This window comes from Hyaena hyaena, unplaced genomic scaffold (genome assembly GCF_003009895.1).
Source record: "Hyaena hyaena isolate Hyena2069 unplaced genomic scaffold, ASM300989v1 scaffold_52, whole genome shotgun sequence".
Lineage (NCBI taxonomy): Eukaryota > Metazoa > Chordata > Mammalia > Carnivora > Hyaenidae > Hyaena > Hyaena hyaena.
Window position 1 is genome coordinate 1,216,717 of NW_024080684.1, and position 23,844 is coordinate 1,240,560.

General features: G+C 41.4%; 1 protein-coding gene across 1 annotated transcript in view; it reads right to left on the reverse strand.

Annotated features, from left to right (window-relative positions):
* Positions 1 to 6,861: 6,861 nt before the first annotated feature.
* GRM1 (glutamate metabotropic receptor 1) overlaps positions 6,862 to 23,844 on the reverse strand; it is a 409,262-nt gene continuing 392,279 nt past the window's right edge. Inside the window, exon 8 of the mRNA XM_039230915.1 lies at positions 6,862 to 9,753. Within this exon, the coding sequence (XP_039086846.1) occupies positions 8,841 to 9,753 (913 nt within the window). The 3' untranslated portion in view covers positions 6,862 to 8,840. The remainder of the gene's footprint in view (positions 9,754 to 23,844) is intronic.

The window sequence follows — 23,844 nt, forward strand, 5'->3', positions numbered from 1 at the left end:
TATAGCATTTGAAAATTTTTAAACAATCTGAGTGTCTAACAATAAATGTGATTAAAGAAAATTACAAATTATTCGTAGAATGAAGTTTATGGAATATTTTGTTAATATCAGTAAGAAATGATTTTAATACCTTTAGCATGTGAACATTCAACAGGCCACTTTAATGATTTGCCACAGGAGCAGTTGATTAGGTGGCGCTTTTGATTAGGCGTCTGACTGGCTCAGGTCTTGATTTTGTGGTTAGTGAGTTCAGGCCCCAAGTTGGGCTCTGTGCTGACAGCTCAGAGCCTGGAACCTGCTTCAGATTCTGTGTCTCCCTCTCTCTCTGCCTCACTCTCTCTGTCTAAAAAAATAGATAAATATAAAAAAAAAAAACATTAAATAAAATGATTTACCCTAAGCCCCCACATAGCAAATAAACACAGTATTCTGTTGAGTCTTTGAAGAGAAAACATTGCCTTTCATATAATTTGCCTGCACCTCTACCTTCCTGTTTCAGCTGCTGTTTTGCAAAGTTTTGGCTGTGGTCTGCAGGTATTTGTGCCTATGAATGAGTCTTGACTCTCTCCATAGCCATCTCTCCCCATCTGTTCTTGGTTTGAACTGCCAGCGTGGTGGCACTGACCCACTCTTGACCTCTAACATCCTCTGAGGCTCTCTCCCTTGCTGTGCTTAGAGTTCAGTGTCCTCTGCTACTGATCTCTGTTACTGATGTCATCTCCACCATTTACCAGGCTGGCCTGCTGATCAGCTATACCAAAACAGGTATATAACTGTTTTATATCATGATATACAGGGTTTATCTTTCCTACTGACCTACAGGGAGATCCTTGCCCCTTCTTGTGGCTTCTTCTAAATTTTACATGTGGGGGTGGGAGAGCAGGAGGTGGAAAACTTATTAGATCCCTAGAAACCCACTCTTGCCATTGGGCCACACAGCCTCTCCATCACTGAGGTTTTGAGGGGCTCTGTCACTACCTGTCTGCCCAAGCCCTGTTGGTGTTTCTTACTCAGATTCCATTCTTTTTTTTCATGACTTTGGTTTCTTTTTCCAGTCATTTCATTCCCCTCCCCCTAGCCTGACATGCATAGGACCACCCCATCTATCAGCTATGCTGTTATATATTTGAAATTGCTGCATGTTGGAACTTCTCAGTTGAGAATCCAGTATGAATCCAGGTTTCTGGATCCTGATTCCATGGGGATAGGGAACTTTACTCGAAGAGCAAGTGGTCAACTCTGATCAAGTGGAAATATTTGCTTAGGTCATAGTGTGAAATTTAAAAAGCAGGAAAAAAAGTATAAATAAAAGATGACCTAACTCTGTTAAAGTGAAACTTACTGGCATGAGAATCACTAGAAGAAAAAAATCAACATGTCTGTAATGTTAATATTTGGATGACATGACTATAGATTTGTTTTCAAATCTTTGAATTTCTACCACAAATTTTATTTCTCTTTTTTTAGTAGAAAAATGACACAATCTAAGAAATTGTTTCAAAGAAATATCAGAGACTAACATAAAATTTATTTGAAGGACAGCTGCATTTTAATTTTCTTTTGTGGGGCCCCTAGTTGGTTAAGCGTCTGACTCTCAATTTTGGCTCAAGTCATGATCTCACGGTTTGTGAGTTTGAGCCCCACATTGGCGCTGTCAGTGCAGAGTCTGCTTGGGATTCTCTCTCCCCCTCTCTCTCTGCCCTTCCCTCTCTCACTCAAAAATAAATAAATTTTTAAAAATAAATAAAATAAAATCATCTTTTTAAAAAAGTCTACTGTTATAAATAAATAGATAAAATTTTCTTGTGTGATTTTACCTTGCTAAAAGAAACAGGAGTTTCTTTGACTGATTCTAGAAGCACTTGTTCTCACTTCAAGCCCCTAAAGACAGCTTTAGCATGCTTTCTATAGCTCTTTGTTTTCTTTATCTTTATCTGTATTGGTATCTGTGCCTGTGTGTATGTATGTTTATCTATCTATCTGTCTGTCTATCTATCTATCTATCTATCTATCATCTATCTATCTATCTATCATCTCCATATTCCCATCTATAGCAGGTACTGTTAGTTCCCTGGCCCCCTCTTGATATTCACCTTCCCCACACAGGCCAATTCTTAGGTTTCCAACTGCCAACATCTGTAACTCTTTGCTTGAAGGCTTTCTTTGGAGACTGGAGCCTGCATAGGAGACACATTCGAAGTAACTGGAATTAGCATGCACCTCCCTCCCAAATAGCCCCCAACCATGACAGGAATTGATAAATAAATGCTCCCCACATCCCTGTCTCATGGGGTTGAGGAACCTTATGAGGCATGCTCTCCAGTGTCTCCCCGAGTCTCCAGCAGGACTGAGTCTCACAGTGGAAATCTGCCTGGTAACACACCCTTTATTGGCTGCATATCATATGCTGCCTTGCCTCCCCACTTTCCTATTGGTGCTCCCAAGGATCACTTCCCCTTGCATTTGAATCCAACTTTCATTCAAATCATTCTCTCAGGGTCTGTTTCTGGGTAAATCCATCCTAAGAAGATATTCACATTCATATCCATTTCCTGGAGTTCATTAAAAAATGGCTTATGGGTTATAGCTGGCTCTGAGCTAAGCCTGAGTTCAAAATGTGGCAAGACTTTAACAAAATTAGCATAATCTTAGGCAGCAATACTAGAACAATGGTTAAAATGAATCAAAGGATTAGTGCTGTATTATGTCTAGTTCTAGATGCATCATTTTTGAAAGAATACTCAAAAATTGGAAATATCACCATGGGCTGATTAGGATTTTAGGAACCTAATAATAAAGATAACAGTTAAAGGAAGTGAAGCTATTTGGCTTGGAGAATAAACTACTAACTAGTGGCATAATCACTATTCAAGTGGCTGAAGGGGAGTCATGTACACAGTGCACTAAACTTATTCAATCTCTTTCCAGAGGACAGAACTTTGGATTCTGGTAAAAGAAAAGCAAGGTTTTGGGTTCAGGAAAACAAAACCTTTTCTTTCTCTTTTTTTTTTCTTTAAAATTTTTAATGCTTTATTTATTTCTGAGAGAGAGAGAGAGAGAGAGAGACAGAGAGAGAGACAGAGAGAGACAGCATGAGCAGGGGAGGGTCAGAGAGAGAGGGAAATACAGAATCTGAAACAGGCTCCAGGCTCTAAGCTAGCTGTCAGCACAGAGCCTGACGCGGGGCTCAAACCCATGATCCGTGAGATCGTGACCTGAGCCGAAGATGGACGCTTAACCAACTGAGTCACCCAGGTGCCCCAAAACAAAACCTTTTCTAATTAGAGTTTTCCCTTTTCGAATGCAAGATCCTAGTCCCTGGAAATATTTCAGCAGAGGGCAAAACTCACCTGAATCCAATCCATCCCTTAAAATAAACCCAAGTCACACATTTACACCTCATTATTCCCACGGAAAGTACATTCCCATCACCAGCATTTTGGTTGTTTGAATGCCATCAGACTATCAGCCTTTCACACACCTTGATGCTCCTAACCCCTTGTTTTCCTGGTCCTCCAATACCTTCATTCTGGAGTTGTGTCTTAGCTCTGTTCTCTGGCTAGCTTCCTGGATTAACATTGCTCTCCCAGTAGATGAGGCTCTCTGCTCTCTTTTTGTACAAGTGCAGGTACTAGGCCTTGTACCCCAGCCCCTCCACCTATCCCAACTTTGTCAGAAGTGACTCCTCACCTGCCCCTTCCTGACACAGAAAGAGGAACAGGACACAGAGAAATAGAGTTGAAAATGGGGTGATACCTTATTTTAAATGACTTATAAATTTACTTTCAACTCAGTAATTTTATGATTATTGTTATCCTCATTCTTAAACTTCTTCTCTTTTTTTCTTATTAATTTATAAGCCTTGTTTCCCAAGCTACCATGAGAAAAGCCAGTTTCTGGTTTAATAGTGTCATTAATTCAACTCCTTAAACTAGGCTCTCCCTTTCTCCCATGTTCCCCCTAAGCCTCAGCGGCTAGTTTTGCCTTTCATCTTGTCTAAAGACATGTACTTCTGTAAAGAAGGAACCTCCAACCCATGCTTTCCTTATGGATGATGGGTGCCCTACTTCAACAATCTTATGTTACCAGCAGCTCTCCTGTAGAGGACGCTGTTCCTCACACCTATTATTGCTTTGCCAGACCTTTGGCTGGACTCAATGGTCACTGAGTGTTGCTATGCTCTTCTGCAAAAAAGGCAGACCTTCTGCCCAGTGGGACAGCTCTTTCTGATGCCAAAAAGGGAGCTTGTTTTTCATGATGAAAACATGTGTTGTTCCAGTTGGCAGAGTTAGGATCAGTAGGTGGAAATATAGAGCTCTGGACCCCATAAGGCTCTTGGAATAAATCTTCAGAGAACTAAGCTGGGAAAACTACATGGTGTTACAACACTCATTTCCTTTTTTCGACATTTATGGAGTACCTGCTTTGCCCTTAAGTCTCACAAATTGGATAGAAAAAAAAGGATCTCAAACAAAAAGGAACTTAGAACCTCTAAAGGGAAAGAGACATGCAAACCATAATGTAGTTGGGATGTGAATAAAATGCTATGAGAATGCATAGGGGAAGCAGCCCCTACATAGTATCCTGAGCTCTAGAGAAGAACACAAACTCACAGGCTCTGTGTTGGCTTAGGATGGAGCTCGAATCCCTGATGGGCCACTTGCTAGGTGAGATACTCTAGGCGAGTTATTTCAGTATTCCAAAATATCCTTGTAGCAGTCATGTTGGGAAGATTAAATGAGAATGAATGTTAAAAAAAAGTAGCAAAATGTCTGGCACAGAGTAAGTGGATGAACATGTTGCTTTCCTTCTCTGTGTTTCCCTCTCAAAATAGTCTCCATAGAAATTATTGGGGTAGTTATTCATACATAATTTGTGGTATCTGGATCGCTGACCCAACTGCTTCAAATGTCTTCCTTATGGTGAAGTTTCTGGACTCTCGACAAGTGGAGGTCCTTATGACCTAATGGGCAATCTGAGAGTATCTTTTGACTACACACCTGAAACATTTCCTTTTTTCTTCTTCTCCTTCCCTCCCCTTCTGCTTGTCGTCATTGTTGTCATCGTCATCGTCGTCCTTCTCCTCGTTCACCATCGTCATCGTCTTCTTCTCTCTTCTTTGTTTCTCATTCTCTCTCCTCTGACTTTTCTTCTTTCTAAGACATCAAGCTCCCATTTCATGATTTCTCATTCTATTTTCTAGACACAACGAAGAAACTCCCTGGTGTCTCAGCCCCTGATTCTGGAGATTTCTTCGACATCAGCTTTCCTGTATACAGCTTGCTCCTCCCATCTAAACGCATCACAATTTCATGAATGTGGTCCTTGTACCATCATTGTTCTCCCCTTGGACAACACTTGGCAGATACTTTACCTTGCAGGTATCTTATAGCAGAAGGTATGAATAACAGGGACTCACTTGCTTTGAAGACCAGTGAAGTCTCCATTGAAATATAAGGGAATAGAACTTGAAATGTGAGGGAACAAAGAAAGATATTGACAGTGTAAGAAATCAGGTCTCTCTAGAGTGTGAGCTTGTAGGCACAAATAAAACAAAGACGAAGCCTTCTTATGCCTCTGTCTCTAGCCAGAGCTCTGCTAGAGACCCAGGAGTCTGTCAAGAGTTACACATTCTATCAAAACGATGAAAGACAATGTCTGCCATAGCATTGAATACCCAAATTCTGGAGTTAATTTTAAATTTAGAGTTTAAGGTCTCACCTTCCTCATCATCACTGTGCTCTACTTTGTCACCTACCTGGTCTGTAGGTCTTATGTGATGTTCTCCAACTTTCATCTAGCAGACATGTTGTGGGCAAAATCAGACCAATTACAAATTGTTTCTGGTACCAGTCTATTTCTCTTATTGTACCTCTTCCAAAGTATGGGGAAGGAATGCACACATTTAATAAATAGAAAATATTTATTATACAGCATTATCAAGGTTACTTGGCAAAGGCAGTAACGAGCCAAAGGAAAACACTTTTACAAGAAGCTAAACAAAGTGTATAAGCACATACATCAAGGTGAAAGTATCTGCCCTTTTGGTACAAGATATGTCTGTGTACATTTCCAATTTTTAACAATTATCCTGTAAGAGCTAATACTGCATTGTATTCAGGAAAACATCTAATCATGATATTAGGCATTCAGAAAAATAATGTGATTGGTATTGGATGTGTTCACCAAATGTTTCAGACTAAAACCTCAGAACAAACTGACATCTTACATTGTTTGAATAGTAGAGCAGTTTTCCTGATCTATTCTTACTTTTAAAAAATCTGGATGTACAAGTCCTGTAATAACAAGGACATATGTTAGTTGCATTAAGATATAAAACACATTTTAAGAATAATAGATAGTAGGCTTTTAGTTGCTAGTTTGCCAGGAAAGTAGACCATCAATTAAGCACGGGAACCATCTATTTCCTTCATTCTCCCTCATTTCAGTGAAAACTGAACTTGAAATTGAATGGAATTGAAATCCTTGTTTCAGTCAGGAGGTCTTTCTACCAAAGGTGTTACAAAATAATTTTTTTTTTATTTTTGAGAGAGAGATAGAGACAGCATGAGCAGGGGAGGATCAGAGAGAGAGGGAGGCATAGAATCTGAAGCAGGCTCCAGGCTCTGAGCTAGCTGTCAGCACAGAGCCCGATGTGGGGCTCGAACCCACGAACCATGAGATCATGACCTGAGCCGAAGTCAGACACTCAACCGACTGAGCCACCCAGGCGCCCCACAAAATAATTTTTTAAAAGAACGGCCATCCATTCTTGTTATGGAACTGACTAAACTTGGCAGTGGAGTATGGGAGGGCATAAGAAACATGAGCCTCAAACTTTGGAGCTGATGTTAAATTCTGAAAAAAAAAATGATGAGGCGGGTATTTAAAGATTCTAAAATGATTTTTGGCTGAGAAATCAGCTTCCACATGAAGGAAGCATATTAAAATATGACTGCACATAAGGTATAAACAGATATTTAAAGGGGTAAGATCCATTCCATAAATAATAGAAGAAATCAAAATGGCAAGAAAAATCACTTTTATTGGGTGTAAAAAGGAGGATAAAAATTAAACTGATCACACGTACATGGATAATACAGTACATAACAAAAATGTAAAGAAAAGGGATGACAGTGAAAATAGGAGAATACAAGTATATGGAAATAAAAATTTAAAGAAAGGAAAAAGTGATAAATAGTTAGCTGGAGAAATTATGACCAGACAGAGAGGTTAGCATATGCTTTATAAACACTGAAAGCTCAGGTCGCTGCAGAAAATCTTTTAAAAAAAACCTAAACTGACCTGAAATCATCTCAATACTTCAATCTTATGTTTTAATTATGATGTTTGAAAATCTACAAAAATGTACTTCTTTATTGTAACTCACAGTTTTTGTGAATTTTTAGCACAACAAATTTTCAAGCCACTTCATTATAACATATTACACATCATAAAATATCTGAAAAATAGGTTCCCTTTTAGAAGAGGGAGGGCCATCTGAGCAGTGTAGGAAAACCATTGCACCACAGCATCAAACCTTCAAAGAGCTTTTGCAGATATTGGTGACAATATATAAAACATTGGAACATAAAAATATCTATTCTATATTGGAAAGACAACTTTTAGTTGCAGTTACATTGACATTACAGTGCACAAATTTTATCACAAGTATACGAGGACACAAGAACACATTTACTCACAAGTTACAGGGACTCTGATAACAACAGGAAAGAATTATTTGTCATTGAACCAGTAATAGTTGCTATGAGTACACCATTAAGTTGGAAGATGGGTTTGTGTCTGTAGTACAAAGGATAAACGATGGCACCAAATACACATACTGTATCTTAGAAGTTCAACTGGTAAGTATTATTTGCTACAGTAAATGTAAGGTAACAATTTTGCCACATGGTTTGTTCTCTTTAATTGAAGGGGAGAGAGGACCCCCCTTGGCACAAACACAAGATACTCCACGAAACATCTTCTGCCAGTCTGAAAACAATCGCTTGTTCTCACCTTTTCTCCAAAATCACCATGAAGCGAGTATCCAATACGGGATGTTATTTGTGCTGAAAGCCTCATGCGTATGCACTGTCTTGCTTCGCATCCCTTCCTCCCTCTGCACTCCTGATGAAGCACTTTTTGGTGATGATTTTGATCTGATGCCTGTTTTCCTAAATAGAAAGAAATCACAGCGCAGCAGGGTATCCATACACTTTTTCCCCAGTGTGGCAACAAGGCCGGCCCTGGGTCGGGTGCAATGGGTGAAGACAGGCTCCTGAAGACCAGGAGTCTGTGGGCCCAGGACGCAGAAGGGCTGGAGAAAAAGGAGCTGCGTCCGGGGGGCAGTTCCGTGCGCGCCCCTCCTTCACCCACCCGCTCTGTCTGGCTCTCCCACGCTCACTATGAACACCACGAATACCATGTCAACTAATGATTCAACCCGGCTGGTCCACTGGTGTCTTTTCAAGCTGGCCAAGTGCGTGCGGGCATGTATAATCTATGCACAATGTCCAAAAGAGGAGATTATTTAGTCAGTTTTATTATTTATTTATGTATGCGGCGAAAGTTGTTTATTATCTGGGATTGTGCTTTGTCAGAACTCCCTTTCTTCCCAGAGAAGGCTTTTGAATAATTCAAGAATCGGGATGCTCGCCCTGGATCACTTTCTGCTTGCAGAGCACAGTCCCCTCGGGCCTCCCCTACGGCAGCAGCAGCGTCTTCCTCCCCTGCTGACCTCCCCCTCCTCCCTCAGCTCCTCCTCCCAGCCCTCGGCGCCTCTCCAGGGGTGCTGGAGCTCCCCGGTTTTCCTGCGTCGCCGCGCGGACGCCTCCGCCCTACAGGGTGGAAGAGCTTTGCTTGTAGTCCCTCAGAATGACGGAGGCGTAGGTCACGCTGGGAGGGGTGCAGAGCACCGACTCGGACACGGGGGAGCTGGGCGCCGAGCTGCCGGAGGCCACCGAGTCGCGGAAAGGCGACGGCGGAGTCAGAGCGGGCGAATCCTCGGGGGCGGGCTTGCCGGCCGCCTGCAGCTCCGCGTCTTCCTCTTCCAGCTCGTCTTCCTCCGTGTTCCCTTCCCGCTCGTACAAGTACTCCTGCAGGAGCTTAAACCTCTCGCTGTCGTCCTCATCCTCGTCTTCTGCTGGCGGAGAGGCCGAGTCCTCCCCGAAGGCGCTCAGCTGCAGCGGGAGCATCTGCAGGTGCTGCGGGGGCGCCGGGGGTGCGTACGGCGAGCGCACCCCGTTCCCCGGGCCCCCGGGGACTGCGAGCACCGCGTTGAAATCCGGGATCCCGGTGCTGAAATTGTTGACCGCCCCCTGTAGCTGGTCCATCAGGGATTTCTGCGGCTGCGGTGGCTGCTGGAGGGGAGGGGGCAAGCCCTTGGGGATGGCCGGGTCGGCCAGGAAGAGGGGGGTCTCCTCTGTGGTGAGGTGGGGTGGCAGAGGCGGGGTGCTCACCGCGGAGGGCCCGCGTCGGTGCACCACCGTGGAAAGGCTGCTGGGCGGGCTGAAGCCAACCGGCTGGGCATCCTCCTCCTCCACGTTGTAAAGGGTCTTGGTGCTGGTATCTGAAAAGGTCAGGCTCTTGCCAGAGCCCTGGTAACTTTTAGTGAGGGGCTTGATGACGGCTGTTTGGTTGCAGGCCGTCTCATTGGTCTTCACATGCACAGAGAGGCGCTGCCACATGTGCTGTCCCTTGGGCACCTGTCTTCCACCTGGTTCAGACCATGACACAGACTTGCCATTAGAACTATGAATAAAATAGAGATGGATTTATTTGCAGATATTTCATGTACACAGGGTAAGATACATGTAAATTAGATGCAATCCCCGCTCAATGCCATTTGATTCCCCTTCCCCCTCCACTCCCGCGACTATAGGCCTGGCCTCCAAGCCCTTAATCTCCCCATATTACAAGTCAAACGCCAATAGCTGCAGTGACCCCAGGTGGCCTCTACAGCTGCACTGATTCCATTCCCCCCAAGACAAGGCAGAACATGTTGACTCTGAGAAAGTTGTAGGGGAGAAAAGCCAGCCTGTTACAGAAGCAGCTATTTTCACTAGGTCTGAGATTTCACAAAATTATTACACACCCACGTACACGCACATACACCTAAGGTAACAGCACAATTGTCCCTCACTCAGTGCAAGCCTTTGAAAGATTACCAACGTGATGGAGGAAACAAATAAAGAATAAAACTATAGTTACACACGGACAACGGGACATAATGACTGTCGCTCTTGCCACCTTTCTTCTTAGTCCCTGGAACAAATTCAAACCCACATAGAAAGCTACTCTCATCATGCTGTGCTGTTATAAAACACATGCTTTCAGCTGCCCCTGATGCAGGTACCAGAGCAGCGTGGTCGCACACATGGCAGCTGTATGGAAGAGAAAAAGCAGATGACAGAAAACCCAGACCCCTTCCACTTAAATGTGTCTTCGTTACTTTTGCTTTTCTTTTCGTTGCGATGCATTATCCCCGACACTTATAATGAATGGATTACAATTCACATAAAGGCCTTGATTCACAGCAGCTAGTCTGGGATTTCCACACTGGGGACTTTTAACTAGATGTGTTACGGAAGCCCAGCAAAACACAGATGCTTAGACCCTGGGTTAGTCCTTCAGCATAGTTTGTGATGCAAATGAGATGAAATTGAAGATTCAGAGAAAGAAGTTTTGAGACAAAGGTCCTTCCCTGGCCTCTTCCTCATGGAGCTTTGGAGAAGAAAAATGTTAGGATACCCGTAATACTACAGCTTTATCAGCTTGCATCTTCATGGGACCATTATAAAACCAACTAAATAGAAGGAGGAGAAGGTGGAGGAGGCTGAGGAGACAAGGAGGAGGAGGAGGAGGAGGAGGAGGAGGAGAAGGGGGGAGGAGGAGAAAGGGGGAGGAGAAGGGGGAGGGGAGGGGGAGAGGGAGGAGGGAAAGAGATGTATTGTGTATCTCATTTACAGGTATTGTGATATCTGTATCAGAATACAGATGTATTCTGTATGTTGTAATTAATAACTCTGGTCTTACTTTTGGACTTTTAGCTTTTTTTTTCTGTGTAACTTTCAGCAGATGGTGGTACCTTACCACCGCATACTATTAACAACAACAGTGTTAATACTTAAATCAGGAAGTATATTTGTGTGTGTGTGTGTGTGTGTGTGTGTGTGTTGAGTTTGCTTTTTCACTGTATCCATGAAAACAACAGAGAAAGTAGCCCAATGTTAACACATTTTTGATGTTAAAAGGAATAGGGATAAGGAACATTTTTTTCCTTAGGTGGATGTGTGAAATAGACTATTCTGTATCATGGTCTTTTGTTTGGGAAAATGTATGAAATGATCAATAGTTAATATAATGGTTTATTTAATCATTTTGAAAATACAAGAATGAGTACTTTAAAATTATATGTGTGTCACATTTATGATGACAATAATGTTTTGACATTTCCTAAATTATTATCTTGAAAAGTGAAGTGAGACAGTAAGTAAGGAGTCTTGCAGAAATTCTGATACCTGTTATAGAAAATTCTGGATAGAAAATTCCCCAAATAGTTATAGGAGCCTAAATTTTGATGTCATTATTTGGGAAAAGGTAGTTCCTCTGTATAACTTGTAATTTATATACTGTATTTTTAATTGTCTAAGAAAAATCCCATCTCCAGACTACCATATGAAAATTAATATTTCTCTCAAATATATTGTTAATATATTCCCTGAGAATGTAGAAGTCCTTGTAAATGCAAGATGACTGACTTTTCAGCTTTCACACTAGTATTAGAATACCTGACTCTTCTGAATGGAGTCAACTCACGAGCAGATGGTCAGTGTTTCCAGAATGAACAGTCAGCCAGCCAGCTACCAAGACGACAGTCTACAGTTCCTCCTCTGAGTTTGAAACCCTAGGTAAGTTCACCTCCAACTTTCTTCTATCCCAATTTCCTCCACTCCTTACTCTACTCACATCATTTTTCTCTTTGTGCAGTCATTATGCAGACCCAGAAAGTATAAAAACCACAGATTTGCCTCTTGCCTTGCCTTTTAAACATGCTTTAGTGTACCATCCAGCCTCAATGATTTGCATCACTTTTAATTGCGACAGAAAACCTTTTCCTTCTAATGCTTGCCTCTCAATGCTTTTTTTTTTTATCATTAAACTAGAAGAATGTCTCATGTCTTCATTTAGTTGTGTGTGTTTAAGAAATAAGTCTCTTGAAAATTAGTCTATACCTCACTTAACCACTGGGTTTACATACCTCAACAAAATGTCATTCCAGTCCCCATATATGTTGGCAAAAAGCTATGCCTGTATTTCTGAGACGTACTTCCCTCACTCATTTGCTCACTCACTCAAAGTACCTCACTGCCCAGGCTTCTATGTGGGCCTCTTTTTAAATCACATGCTTCCTTATGTTAATGGTATTATTAATCATTTTGCATATAGATGTAATTACAACTTAGTTCTGTTTTAATCCAATACCTTTCTTATTCTTACAATGGAAGATTTTCACCCCGGCCATCGAAATTAGCAGCTTTTCCCTCCCTTCAGAATCTTGCTCCAGATTTGCGGTAAAGTACCGTTTAATTAGGAAGCAGTTCTAGTGTCCCAGGGCATTTATCAGATTAAGAAAATTAGATTCACCTTTTTGCTTCCTGTAAACCAGAGATAGTGAAGGAAATGTGTCATCTCAGAAACTGCAGCACAGAGCATAAACTTTGGCCCTTCTGAATTAGTTGTTTCTGACGTGTGGTCCATATACAGCTTGAATGGTCCATGAATCTACAAATGCAATAAGCTTTGCTTTTAGACTGAATCAATATTATGTCTTCATAGATCATGCACTGCTATTTTCAAATGCATGTAAATGCTATTATGACAAAGTGTGCTGCTAGGTACAAGTGTAGCTAAATTCTGAGAAGATTTCTTGTGTTTTGTGTTCAGGTGCCCGCTAAAAAAATGTACAATTACTATCATCAATTGAGGGGGAAGTTTTAATAAACACTTTGGTGTGAAAAGGGATTACCCATTGCTGTGATATTAAGAAGATAAAAATATATAAAATATGGGGCAGCAAAAAGGAATACATGCATTATAAAAATGCAATATTACTATGAAATAAATCTTCCATTTAATCCTAGATAACTTTAACACCTGTTTCAGCCATCAGCTTCTTCCTTCTATTATTTAATTTTATTCAGTTTCCTGATCTTAGGAAAAGTAACCTAGTTTAGAAACACCACATAACTGTCACAAAGCACCCCATCTTGCTCTCACTTCAGAAGACAGACACCAGGCCTAAAAACAATCTCATACTTGAAGATCAAGTGCAGTAACATTTGGCCTGAATACCCCAGGTGGCTAAATATAGTTATGGATACTGCAGTTATTGGAGGACATGACTGTTAGGCCGGAGAGGATCCAAGAGGTAGAAGATGATCTATACTGGGAATGTGCAGGGCCAAGCAGGCCTGGGGCCGCCATGCCACCTCTGAGAGGCTTGGGGGTCTTGTTCTGGTCTTTCTTTCATTAGATAAGTATAACAATCCCTTCTAGTCAAAAAAAATCCACTACTTACAGCACTTTGGAGAATGGTCGGAAGTGGGTGGTGTAAACAGATGAGTGTATCTTTGGCATTCAGAGTGATCTCGTCTGTTTTTATTTGTTTCAGTAAGTACTAGTTACATCTGCAGAGTACACTGCTCTCTGCTCCAGAGAGGTCTAAAATGGGAATCACAGTGGGTGGGTGTTTGAGATCAGGAGGGAAGCAGCCTGCACAAGCTGCCTGAGGGGAAGCTTACACAACACCTGTCTCCCTTATGTCCAATTCAAGTCTTGGCCACGAGGCTTAATAGCTTCACAACAGACATAAGGATGGCATCCCAAGAGCCCACAGACAAGGCAAGACCTTCACATGGTGGGTGGGGGGGAGACTCGCTCCTGGGAACCTGAAGAGTTTAGCATTTGCTTTCTCTGAAAATGAAAATGGAAACAGGAAATGCCATTGAGTCACAGCATGGAGAGCATGACTTACCAAGCTAACAAAATAAACCAAAGCTATCGGTTTATGGGCAGTTCTGCTAAGGTTGTGCAGCTACAGTTGGGACACACACCGGGCCTTTCAAAATGGCTGGTGCTGCCCCAACTGAGACCCTCGGGAAGGAATGCCAGAGACGTGCTGGATGAATACCTCACCTCTATCTGCTTCAGCAAGCTGGGACCAGAATGAAGTCTGAGGAGCGATTCCTGCAGAATCGCAGGCATGGAACTATTTGAAACCGTATGAGTCAGACTCTTGTTTTCTCGGGCAACGGCCAAGTTAGTCTTCAGTACAGAGGACTTCCACTGATGCCAGTTACACTTTTGAAAGCTTTCCAGAAAAATCTGAATATTCAGAATAGAGTCTCTGGGAGCCCATAGGAACCATAATTAAAACTTCTCACCTTTTTGATTCACTACTAGTAAGGTAGAAAATCTCTGAATGTATTATTGGAGACAAATGCTTTTTGACTACATGGGAAGTTGGTAGCTTCTGTGGATACCAGTCTTAAATAGCATTGTGAATTTTATTCCTCTCCTCAGATTCTAACATCATAAGCTAGTCAGAGAACCACTTGGCCTGCTGAAATTTACAATATCACAGAGCCTAAATATACAGTCCTTTTTTAAAAGTCTCTAGATTAATCACATTCTCTATGTTAAAGCTGTATGATACAGGATAAAAGACAATACAAAGGAAATCAGTTGGTCCTAACAGACTTGTGCTCTTTTCAATGACTCAATTAAGAAGAAGATATCCACAAATAAAATTACCTCATCAACGCCAATGAAATATGGAAGGCTCCATGACCTTTGTCTGGGCATAAAGTGTACTGTCTTCAGAAAATGGACAAATCTGTTTTGAACCAATGAGTAGAAAACTGATGGTTCCTGAAGTTAGTCTGAGTACATTTTAAATGGCCACTCATTCAACCTAATGATTACTAGCTGAGGAAAGGAATTCCCATGCCAAGTTTATTGACAACATCATGTTGGTACCAGAGTATTATCTTAGCAGAGCTATATCAGTTGTAATTATATTCCTTTAGGAAGTAGAGATGAGCCTAGGTTATGTTCCCTTTGAAGGAACTTCAAGTCAAGCATTATTGTATCTTCTATGCTCTATGCTACCAGACCTGTAATTTCAATAGCAAGTCATTTGATGTTCCTCAGCTCTGACCTGGAGTCCTCATGGTTTGCTCTGGAAACATAAGGCAGTTAAATTGCCCTGTGAGGCAGGATAGATATAGGCAGACCATAATGGTTCAGTAGGAAGCTTTATGCCCATCACTAGCCCCTTTACCTTGATTGTTTACAAAGCTGTAGGAACTGAAGGTTACAGAGAGAATATCTTTTTTTTTTTTTTTTTTTGCTATTGTTTGTTGAGAAACAACAAAGGCTAAAGGATCTTTTCTTGATCCTTCACAATATCCAGAAAGAAAGTTTAATCAGATCCCATTCTGAGAGCTCTTAACAACCAACCTATTAGCTTTGCTGATTGTTGACTCTTTGTTTTCTTTTTTGTCACCTACCAAGAATGTACCCACTTTCAGCCTCTGCTTTTGCTTTTAGGCACTCACCTGAAAGTCATGAAATATTAGGTGACTCTCCTCTCTCTCTGGCCCTGCTGTCATGGCAGGACAAGCACATCTACTATTCCCATCAATCCCTTTTGACAGGCAGCCAGCAGCTGTCATAATCATGATCTCCTTGCTGTGCCCTTGGTCAGACTCAACTCATGCTGCAAGAAATGCTCAATGCTTTTTGACTTGGGAAAATTACAGAGGTTGCATCCAAGCAGACTCGAGTAGCTCTGATCTAGGTGTGCAGAGCCCCCAGACTGCTACCTGAAACATCCTGGCAGGGATACCATATTTTTCCCTCTAAGAGTCAGTATGATTTAACTGAGACCACACTCTTTTTGTTTGGGCTTTGATGGGAATATCAGAACAGAGACTTCCCAATGCACTCCACTGAGTGAAGCAAAGAGACTCCATGGTCTCATACACTGGTCTCCACAGCCAGGTTCAGTAGCAAACATTTGAACCAATTGGGCTCTTCTCATCTGAAGAGCTATTCAGGCCACAGACACCTCATCAGTGGGCTCCCTCCTGCTGCAGGAATGTGTACCTTTGACTCTCCCAGGAGTTTGAAGGGCTGTAAAGAAACAGCTGAAAATGACCACAGACTCCATGCACAATGAATTGAACATGGTCTATGTTCTTTTGTTAACTTAAAGAGACACTGTCAAGATCTAAAGGTCAAAAATTGGACCAAACATGCACCATTTTTATCAGATGGAGGAAAATCTGATAAAAACACTCAGAATCCTGGGGAAATCATTACATTTCCTTTTTATAAAACTCTCTTTTCATGGGATTCACAAAACTTTTGTTTTGTGCTCCCCAGGGTGTGGGGGGCTCACGGCAGAGGCTCATGTTGGTGCCCATCCCCTCAAACTGACATGGAACTCTCCAGAAGTTCAAGTTATGGCTTTTACTTTAATGCAGACAGGATCATTTCAAACATTTGTGCAACAGCAAAAAGGCAAAAGAAAAAAAAAAAGAAAAAGAAAAAAAAGCAAAGAAAGAGCTCTGTTTGCCAAGGAAAAGCTGACAAATTTAAGAAGGGGGGAAATTCACTTTCAAGCTTGTGAGTGGGAGTCACAAACAAAAGTGAATCTCCAGTGTTGGAAAAAGTGTTGCGTCTTGCTTTGAAACTTAAAAAAGCAAAAAGACTAACAACTTGACAGTGTCCTTTTAAGAACGATGGACAATCAAATTAAGGCGGTCGTGCAAACCATGGCACGTAAATGGTTCCTCATTCTTGATGGCATGCACCACATCTGTTTCCATGTTAGAAAGTGGAAAAACCCAGGAGAGAGAAAGCAAGGGGCAAACCACTATATTTTCCATGCAGCTTCTCTTACACATTCACTGCAGTGTGGGGGTTTTCAAAGCTGCACATGTGCCGACGGACATTGGCTGGTGGGCGAGAATTCTGGCTGCCTCTTCCTGAAGATTGAAAAGAAAAAGACACCCAGTGAGTGAGTGGTTACACACGTGTACAGATATAGTGATTACACCACTCAGGTGGTGTCTGGGCCTGGGTCTACCTGCCTGGCTCCTGAGCCTTTCTCCACGTCATCCCCACCCCCATGTCCTATGTCTTCCTTGCACTGCCTGGCTGTTTCTCACTGCCACGCTCATTTCTGAAAGCCACGTCAATGGAGTGCATTCTTTCTTTTACGTTATGAGACCATCTTTTTCCAAGTGGCAGATGCTGTTTCTGCTGTGTGTATGTCTGTCCAAAATCAGCTCTTTTCCTCCACTCTTAACATCTTTCTTTCTTCCTGGTGGCAGCGGGCTCCACCTCCACGCACACTGATATAGGCAGAATCTTCCTGCCAACCATCCCTCTTAAAGGATGTTCATGGATTTATGTCTTGCATTGTGAATTTTAGTTGCATTGCTAATTTTCTTTCATATTATGTTATCACAAAAGCATTATTGTCACTTCCTATAAAGTCACATTTATCTCTTGGCTACAGGACAGAATATGTCTGATGGTGAAGAGAGGGGGAGTGACAAGAGATTGGAGGAGTCTGCCATGTGGGCATAATGTTGTCTCATTCCATGGTTAGCTGTCTCCTGATGTAGCACATAGGTGACCTGAGAAGAGCATTGATTGGTCATGATAAGGTTAATGGAGCAAACATGCGCAGCTGGCCTTTCCATCTTTTGTTAGAGTGAAGAGAAGTGGGTTTTTCCAGGAGTTAAGTAGCATCAGTGGGATAAAGCCATCTTGTTAGCACTCCACATAAGATGGCTGCCAATCAGAGGAAAGAATTTCAGGAACAAGATGGTAAAGGTGAACCATCAGCAGGTGCTGTGGGTAGTATGGATGTGGTGGGTTGAACTGAGAGTATGTTGATATTAAGGAACTGTCAGTGATGAACTCCCCTATAGGGGTCCCTAAAATTCACAATGATTCCCTATGTATCAGCCTTGGGCCACCTACCCCAACATCCTGGTGACGATTATCCGGTGTTAATCAGAAGAGGACCACAGCAGCTGCAGGCAAGTCAAAGACTTTTGCTACATTCCCTATCTCTTTTTTTCCCCATTAAAGCAAACAAAGGAGGGGAAACAGAAGATGAAGGAGCCAGAGATATTGTAGGGACAGACCATATCCCTCCATATTCCACATCTTTCAGGTGGAGGCATGACCCATGCTAGGAAGAAGAGATGTGAACTTGGAATTTGAAAACGAATATACTGGAATAGTTTTTTAATATCTGGAATCAAGGAATCTGATCTGAATATAGAAGGCGGGAAACAAAGTTTTCCAAAGCACACTTAAAGGTAAAAGAGAAAAATTAAAATTAAAATTAATCAATATGTGTATTTCTGCCAAGTTTGGGCCATTCATTAAAAAAGTACATGATCTACCCAGAACAATTTGAAATCCTTGCCCAAAGATAAAACTCAAAACACTTTCATGTAACTTTGTTACTACTGCAATAATCCATTTATTAAAAAAATAGAGAGAGATAATATTTGCTATTAAACTTGCCAAAATAATATGTCCTGGATATTTAATATGCCCATCTGAAATTACAAAAAAATTGTGAAAACATCAGCAACTAGATGACCAGGGAGAAAAGTAAGATGTTTGGGTATGTAAGTGAAATTGTCAGTAAGAAAGATTATTTAACCTACAAAATAATAGAACAACTTCATTTCTCATGAAGGAGGCAGAAAATACATTCAAACCATTCCCTTGCTAAGCCCTACATTCCTTGAATCACTAGTTAAAGCTACCTGTAGATAATGTCTACATGTGGCCTGGTCCAATGGACTAGCTTCAGGGCCCGGTGTCTAATATGGATGCACGGTGGGTCCCTCAGCAGAAAGGCCCTGCACTTGGGACTTACTGGTCTATGGTCATCATTTTGAGATCTATAATCATTTTATCACTTAATTTTTGTTTCGTGAATGTTGTTTGCTGGAAAGATGGAACATACCCCAGGGCCTTAGAGCCTCTGCATACCAATGGTTCTGCCTCCTCGACTTCCCTGCTGCCCTCAGGCCACTCCGAGCTTTCCACTCTCTGGCCCTACCCAGGGATCGATCGCTGCTACTCTCCACTGCTGGCAGGGGCCTCTGGGCATGAGTGCAGGAAGATCGAGTCAGGGTCAGGTGCATCTCCAGGCAGCGATTGGCCATCCCTGCTGGACTAGCAGGGCCACTGTGCACTTAACAGACAACACCATAGGGGTCTGCTTCTCACCCATCCTCCATCCTCTTAGTCCAGGTGCTGTTTTTCTAATACTCTTTGAGATCACCAGTCTACTAGGGGCTAGGGGAAGAGGGAGGGAGGAAGGGGAGAGGCTTGGTTCAACTTCCTGTGGTGTCATCCCAGTGACTAATGGGAGGGGAACCTGGCACCCTGAGGGCTGCACCTGTATGAAGTCACAGAGTGGAGGCCATGGGGCCTGGCAGAGTCTGCACTTGCTCCCTCCCCCGCCGCCCCAGATCTCCTTCCCGCAACTCAATTGCTGCGCAGGAGCACAGCATTAAATGGCAAATAAAAAACATAAGGGCAGGTTGAGAGAGAGACCAGAGAAGAAAAGAAAAGGCTTAATATTGTCGTCTTTAACATTTCCTTCTGTGTTTTCAACCAGGGGCCTCATGTTTTCTTTCTGCACTGGGCTGTGCAAATAATGTAGCTGATCTTGTCTGCTGGGTGTATGTATGATGATAAAAACCACAAGGAAATGCCTTGCCAGCTCAGATACTTGACGTGCTGACACTAGCAGAAGGGCACAGAGTGCGACATGCCCAGACAGTTGGCCCTGCTGTCTCCTGGGGATGGGGTGGGAGCTCTCCGGCCTCTGCTACTGACTTGGAATTCCTGCAGTCAGTGGACAGATCTGTGGGTCCTCCACGGGTTGCAGCCATATTGGTAGCCAAACTCAGGTGGTCATTCCCAGCCATCCCAAAGCTACCTTAATTAACTACTGATTGAAATAGTTGAAAAATTAGAGCGTTTCCTTCCTGGTGCCATTTTTCAGTCTCTGACTCACTTTGTGGTTGAAGCGAAATATAAATGACCTCTGCCTACAAAGCTTACTTTTTATGAAAGGGGTGATTGATTAAAGGTTACAGGCCAAAGCCTTGAAAAATCCATTGCCAGAGTGTCCATTTTATCAACTGTGTAAAAACTGAGAGGAGCCTGACTTCAGGGTATTTTTAGCAACTGTAAAACCACGTATTCATCCAACCACAGATTCGGCAAGCCAGAGTAAAAGCTTGGAGGGAAAACACAGCATATGGAGACTTGTCAAATATAAGTCCCAAATCTGTGCTTGAATCTTTTGGCAGAAACTGTGGATTTAAAGAAACCCCAGAAATTTAGTAAGAAAGAATCATCTTCAATTTCTTCTGAAAGTGCAGTCTTTCTTTTCTTTTCCTTTCTTCTTTCCTTTCTCCTTCTTTCCCTCCCTCCCTCCCTCTCTTCCTTCCTTCCTTCCTTCCTTCCTTCCTTCCTTCCTTCCTTCCTTCCTTCCTTCCTTCCTCCTTTTCTTTCCTCCTTGCTATAGAGCCACTTCTTGTTATAGTTTCTTTCATCTAGTCCCATTGTCCAAATCTTCCTTTATATAAGAGTCTATCTCTCTTTGAGTGTACTTAGTCCTATATGACTTTGTTTTAATGTATCATTTTCTTTATAGTTGTTCACTCATACATCAGTTTGTTTGCTAGGAATTATTCTTCACATGAACTTGAGAAGTTGTTACAAACAGTTTCACTCATTGTAGCAGGGCAGTAGGCTGGCTGGAGAAAGACTCCAGGATCCAGGCACTCTCCAACTGTGTATTTCCCCCATTAGACTCAGTTTTTACATCCCCAAGGACGGATTTTGAAAGAATAAATGTGAAAATGCTTCTAAATGACAAAATGCTATCCCAGCCTAATAGATCACTGTTAAACCCCTTCCTCTGAAGGATGGGGGAACAAAAAGATGGACAAAAGACCCAGATATTTTAAATCTGAGTATGTTTAGAGTAGACTAATATATAGTATCTCAAACTTTACTTCATTTTACTTACAGTTATTAGTCCCTTTCCTTATTCAAGAATTTCAATAATTCCTAGTAGAAAGTAAATTGTTTTCTCTAATAAACTGTTACTCTCCTAATTGTGGGGGATGGGGTTGGGGGACATTAGTGACATTGAATGCATGTGGCAGGTGCAGGTGAAAGCTAGCTACAGAGCAGGTTAGCTGTGTCTGAAGTTGCATGTCTATGATAGGTTTGGAGGTGAATCTACTTTTAGCAGAGAGAATATGGTCTATACGATTCCAGATGGTCAGTTCACCATGGAAATAATAATGTGGCAGCTGTCCAGAGTAATCATACAGATTAGCAGCAACCACTCAAGACCATTTTAGCTGAGTATGCTCTATCTTTTTTGTTGTTGTTATAGACAGATACAGGATAATTTGTGCCTCTGATCGCTTTCCAAAGCCAAATGCATTTTTCTATTATCTGAATTTAAATATTTATTTCTCAACATTCTTTCATCAGAGTGGAGAGTGGAGCTCCGACTGTATGTGTTGACCATCTGTAAATGGTAATTTCTTCTACTCTTCATTTTAGTTCATGTATATCTAACATAGTACATTAATATTCTTTATATACACACACAATGTGGTTTTTCCATAGAGGTGTAAAATACCGCTTTCTTTAAACATTCGTAATTATAAATATTTATAAGCTAATAAGAGCCTATAGAGAATGATCTAATAAAATTTAATTTAGCTGCCATTATAGATTTGTCAAATATGAACACTTTTGCCTTATTATAGTTTCTTTTCTTTTGAAAACATCAAGGGAATATGTGAAGCCCTCTGTATACTATTCTTAATATTAATTCTATCCATTTCTGTCTATACCAAAATTTGGTATGGATCATCACTTGGCATACTTTAATGCTTTTACGACATATGTATTCATATGCGTTAATAAATAATACATGGTACTGTTTTGCATGTTATTAGATTTTATATACAGAGCATCATTCTCTATTTCCATTCAGCAATTTGCCCACTTCATCCGTTTGGTATCACGTTAATAGATAAAGCTCTAGTTTATTCATTTAAGCTAAATTGAATACATACCACATTACCAAAAATATAATCAATTCTCCTGCTGATGGTCACTTAGATTGTTTCCTACATTTTGCTATTTTAAGCAATGCTGCAGTAAACATTCTTGATTACATCTCCTTGCACACAGGAGTGGGAGAGTTGTTGTATGGTGTGGACCTAGAAATAAAATTGTGGATTGTTTGAGTGCACATTCATTTCTTATATATGACCAAATTGCTCTGCAAGGCACTTGCACAATTTACACTAATATGTAAGAGTCTGTATTATTCTTTCCAATTCTCTTTGTTTTTCAGACAGCCTCAAAATTCACATTTAACTCTGAAAAATTTCAAAAATATAGAAACATGGAGAAAATGCTAAAATGAACCCCCATTTCCCTGTTACCCAGCTTCAATAAAAATCGATATATATGTGAATCTTCTTTCATCTATACCAGCCAGTTACTAATTTTAAAGTAAAGCCAGGGACGCCTGGGTGGCTCAGCCTGTTAAGCTTCTGACTTTGGCACAGGTCATGATCTCGTGGTTTGTGGTTTCCAGCCCCACATCGGGCTCTGTGCTGACAGCTCAGAGCCTGGAGCCTGTTTCAGAGTCTGTGTCTCCCTCTCTCTATCTGTCCCTCCCCCACGTGTGCTCTGTCTCTCTCTCTGTCTCAAAAATAAACTATAAAAAATTTAAAAGAGTAAAGCTAAATCAGACACCTGGGTGGCTCAGTTGGTTAAGTGTCCAACTACTGATTTCAGCTCAGGTCATGATCTCACCATTCATGGGTTCGTGCCCCACGTTGGGCTCTGTGCTGACAGTGTGGAGCCTGTTTGGCATTCTCTCTCCTCTCTCTCCCTCTCCCTCCGCCCCTGCCCTGCTTGTGTGCTCTTTCTCAAAATAAATAAATAAACTTTAAAAATAAATAAATAAGAGATGCCTGTGTGGCTCAGTTGGTTAAGCATCTCACTTCAGCTCAGGACATGATGTCACCATTAATGAGTTCAAGTCCCATGTCAGGCTCTGTGCTGACAGTTCGAAGCCTGGAACCTACTTTGAATTTTGTGTCTCCCCCTCTCTCTACCCCTCCCATGCTCACACTCTGTCTCTGTCTCAAAAATAAACAAGCATTAAAAAAAATTTTTTTAAATAAGTAAATACACAAATAAAGTAAAATTGAATCATTTTGCCATAAGCAATTCAGTATATAGGTCCATAATATAGGTGTGCATTTTTATTAAAAGAAGAAAAATAATATTATCACACCTAGAATACATTAATAGTAATTACTTAATATTTTATATTAAGTGTTTATTATTAAATAGTATTTGGATTTCTGTGACTGTCCCATATATTTTTATTTTATTTTTTATTTTTAAATCAGCATCCAAACAAGATCTGCAAATTGTACTTTGTTGATGAGTCTCTTACATCTTTTTTAATCTATAATTCTCTTAATCTAATTCCCTTCTCCTTTTTGCTGGCTGCTTATTTGTTGAAGAAAGACTGATTGTTTCCCAGATTATGGATTTTACTTGTTGAATGCTTATAGTGTCATTTAGCATGTTTTTTCGGTGACCTGTATTGCTTGTGAATTGATAGTTAGATCTGAGGGCTTGATCAGATTCATGATTGTTCACTCAGCGAGT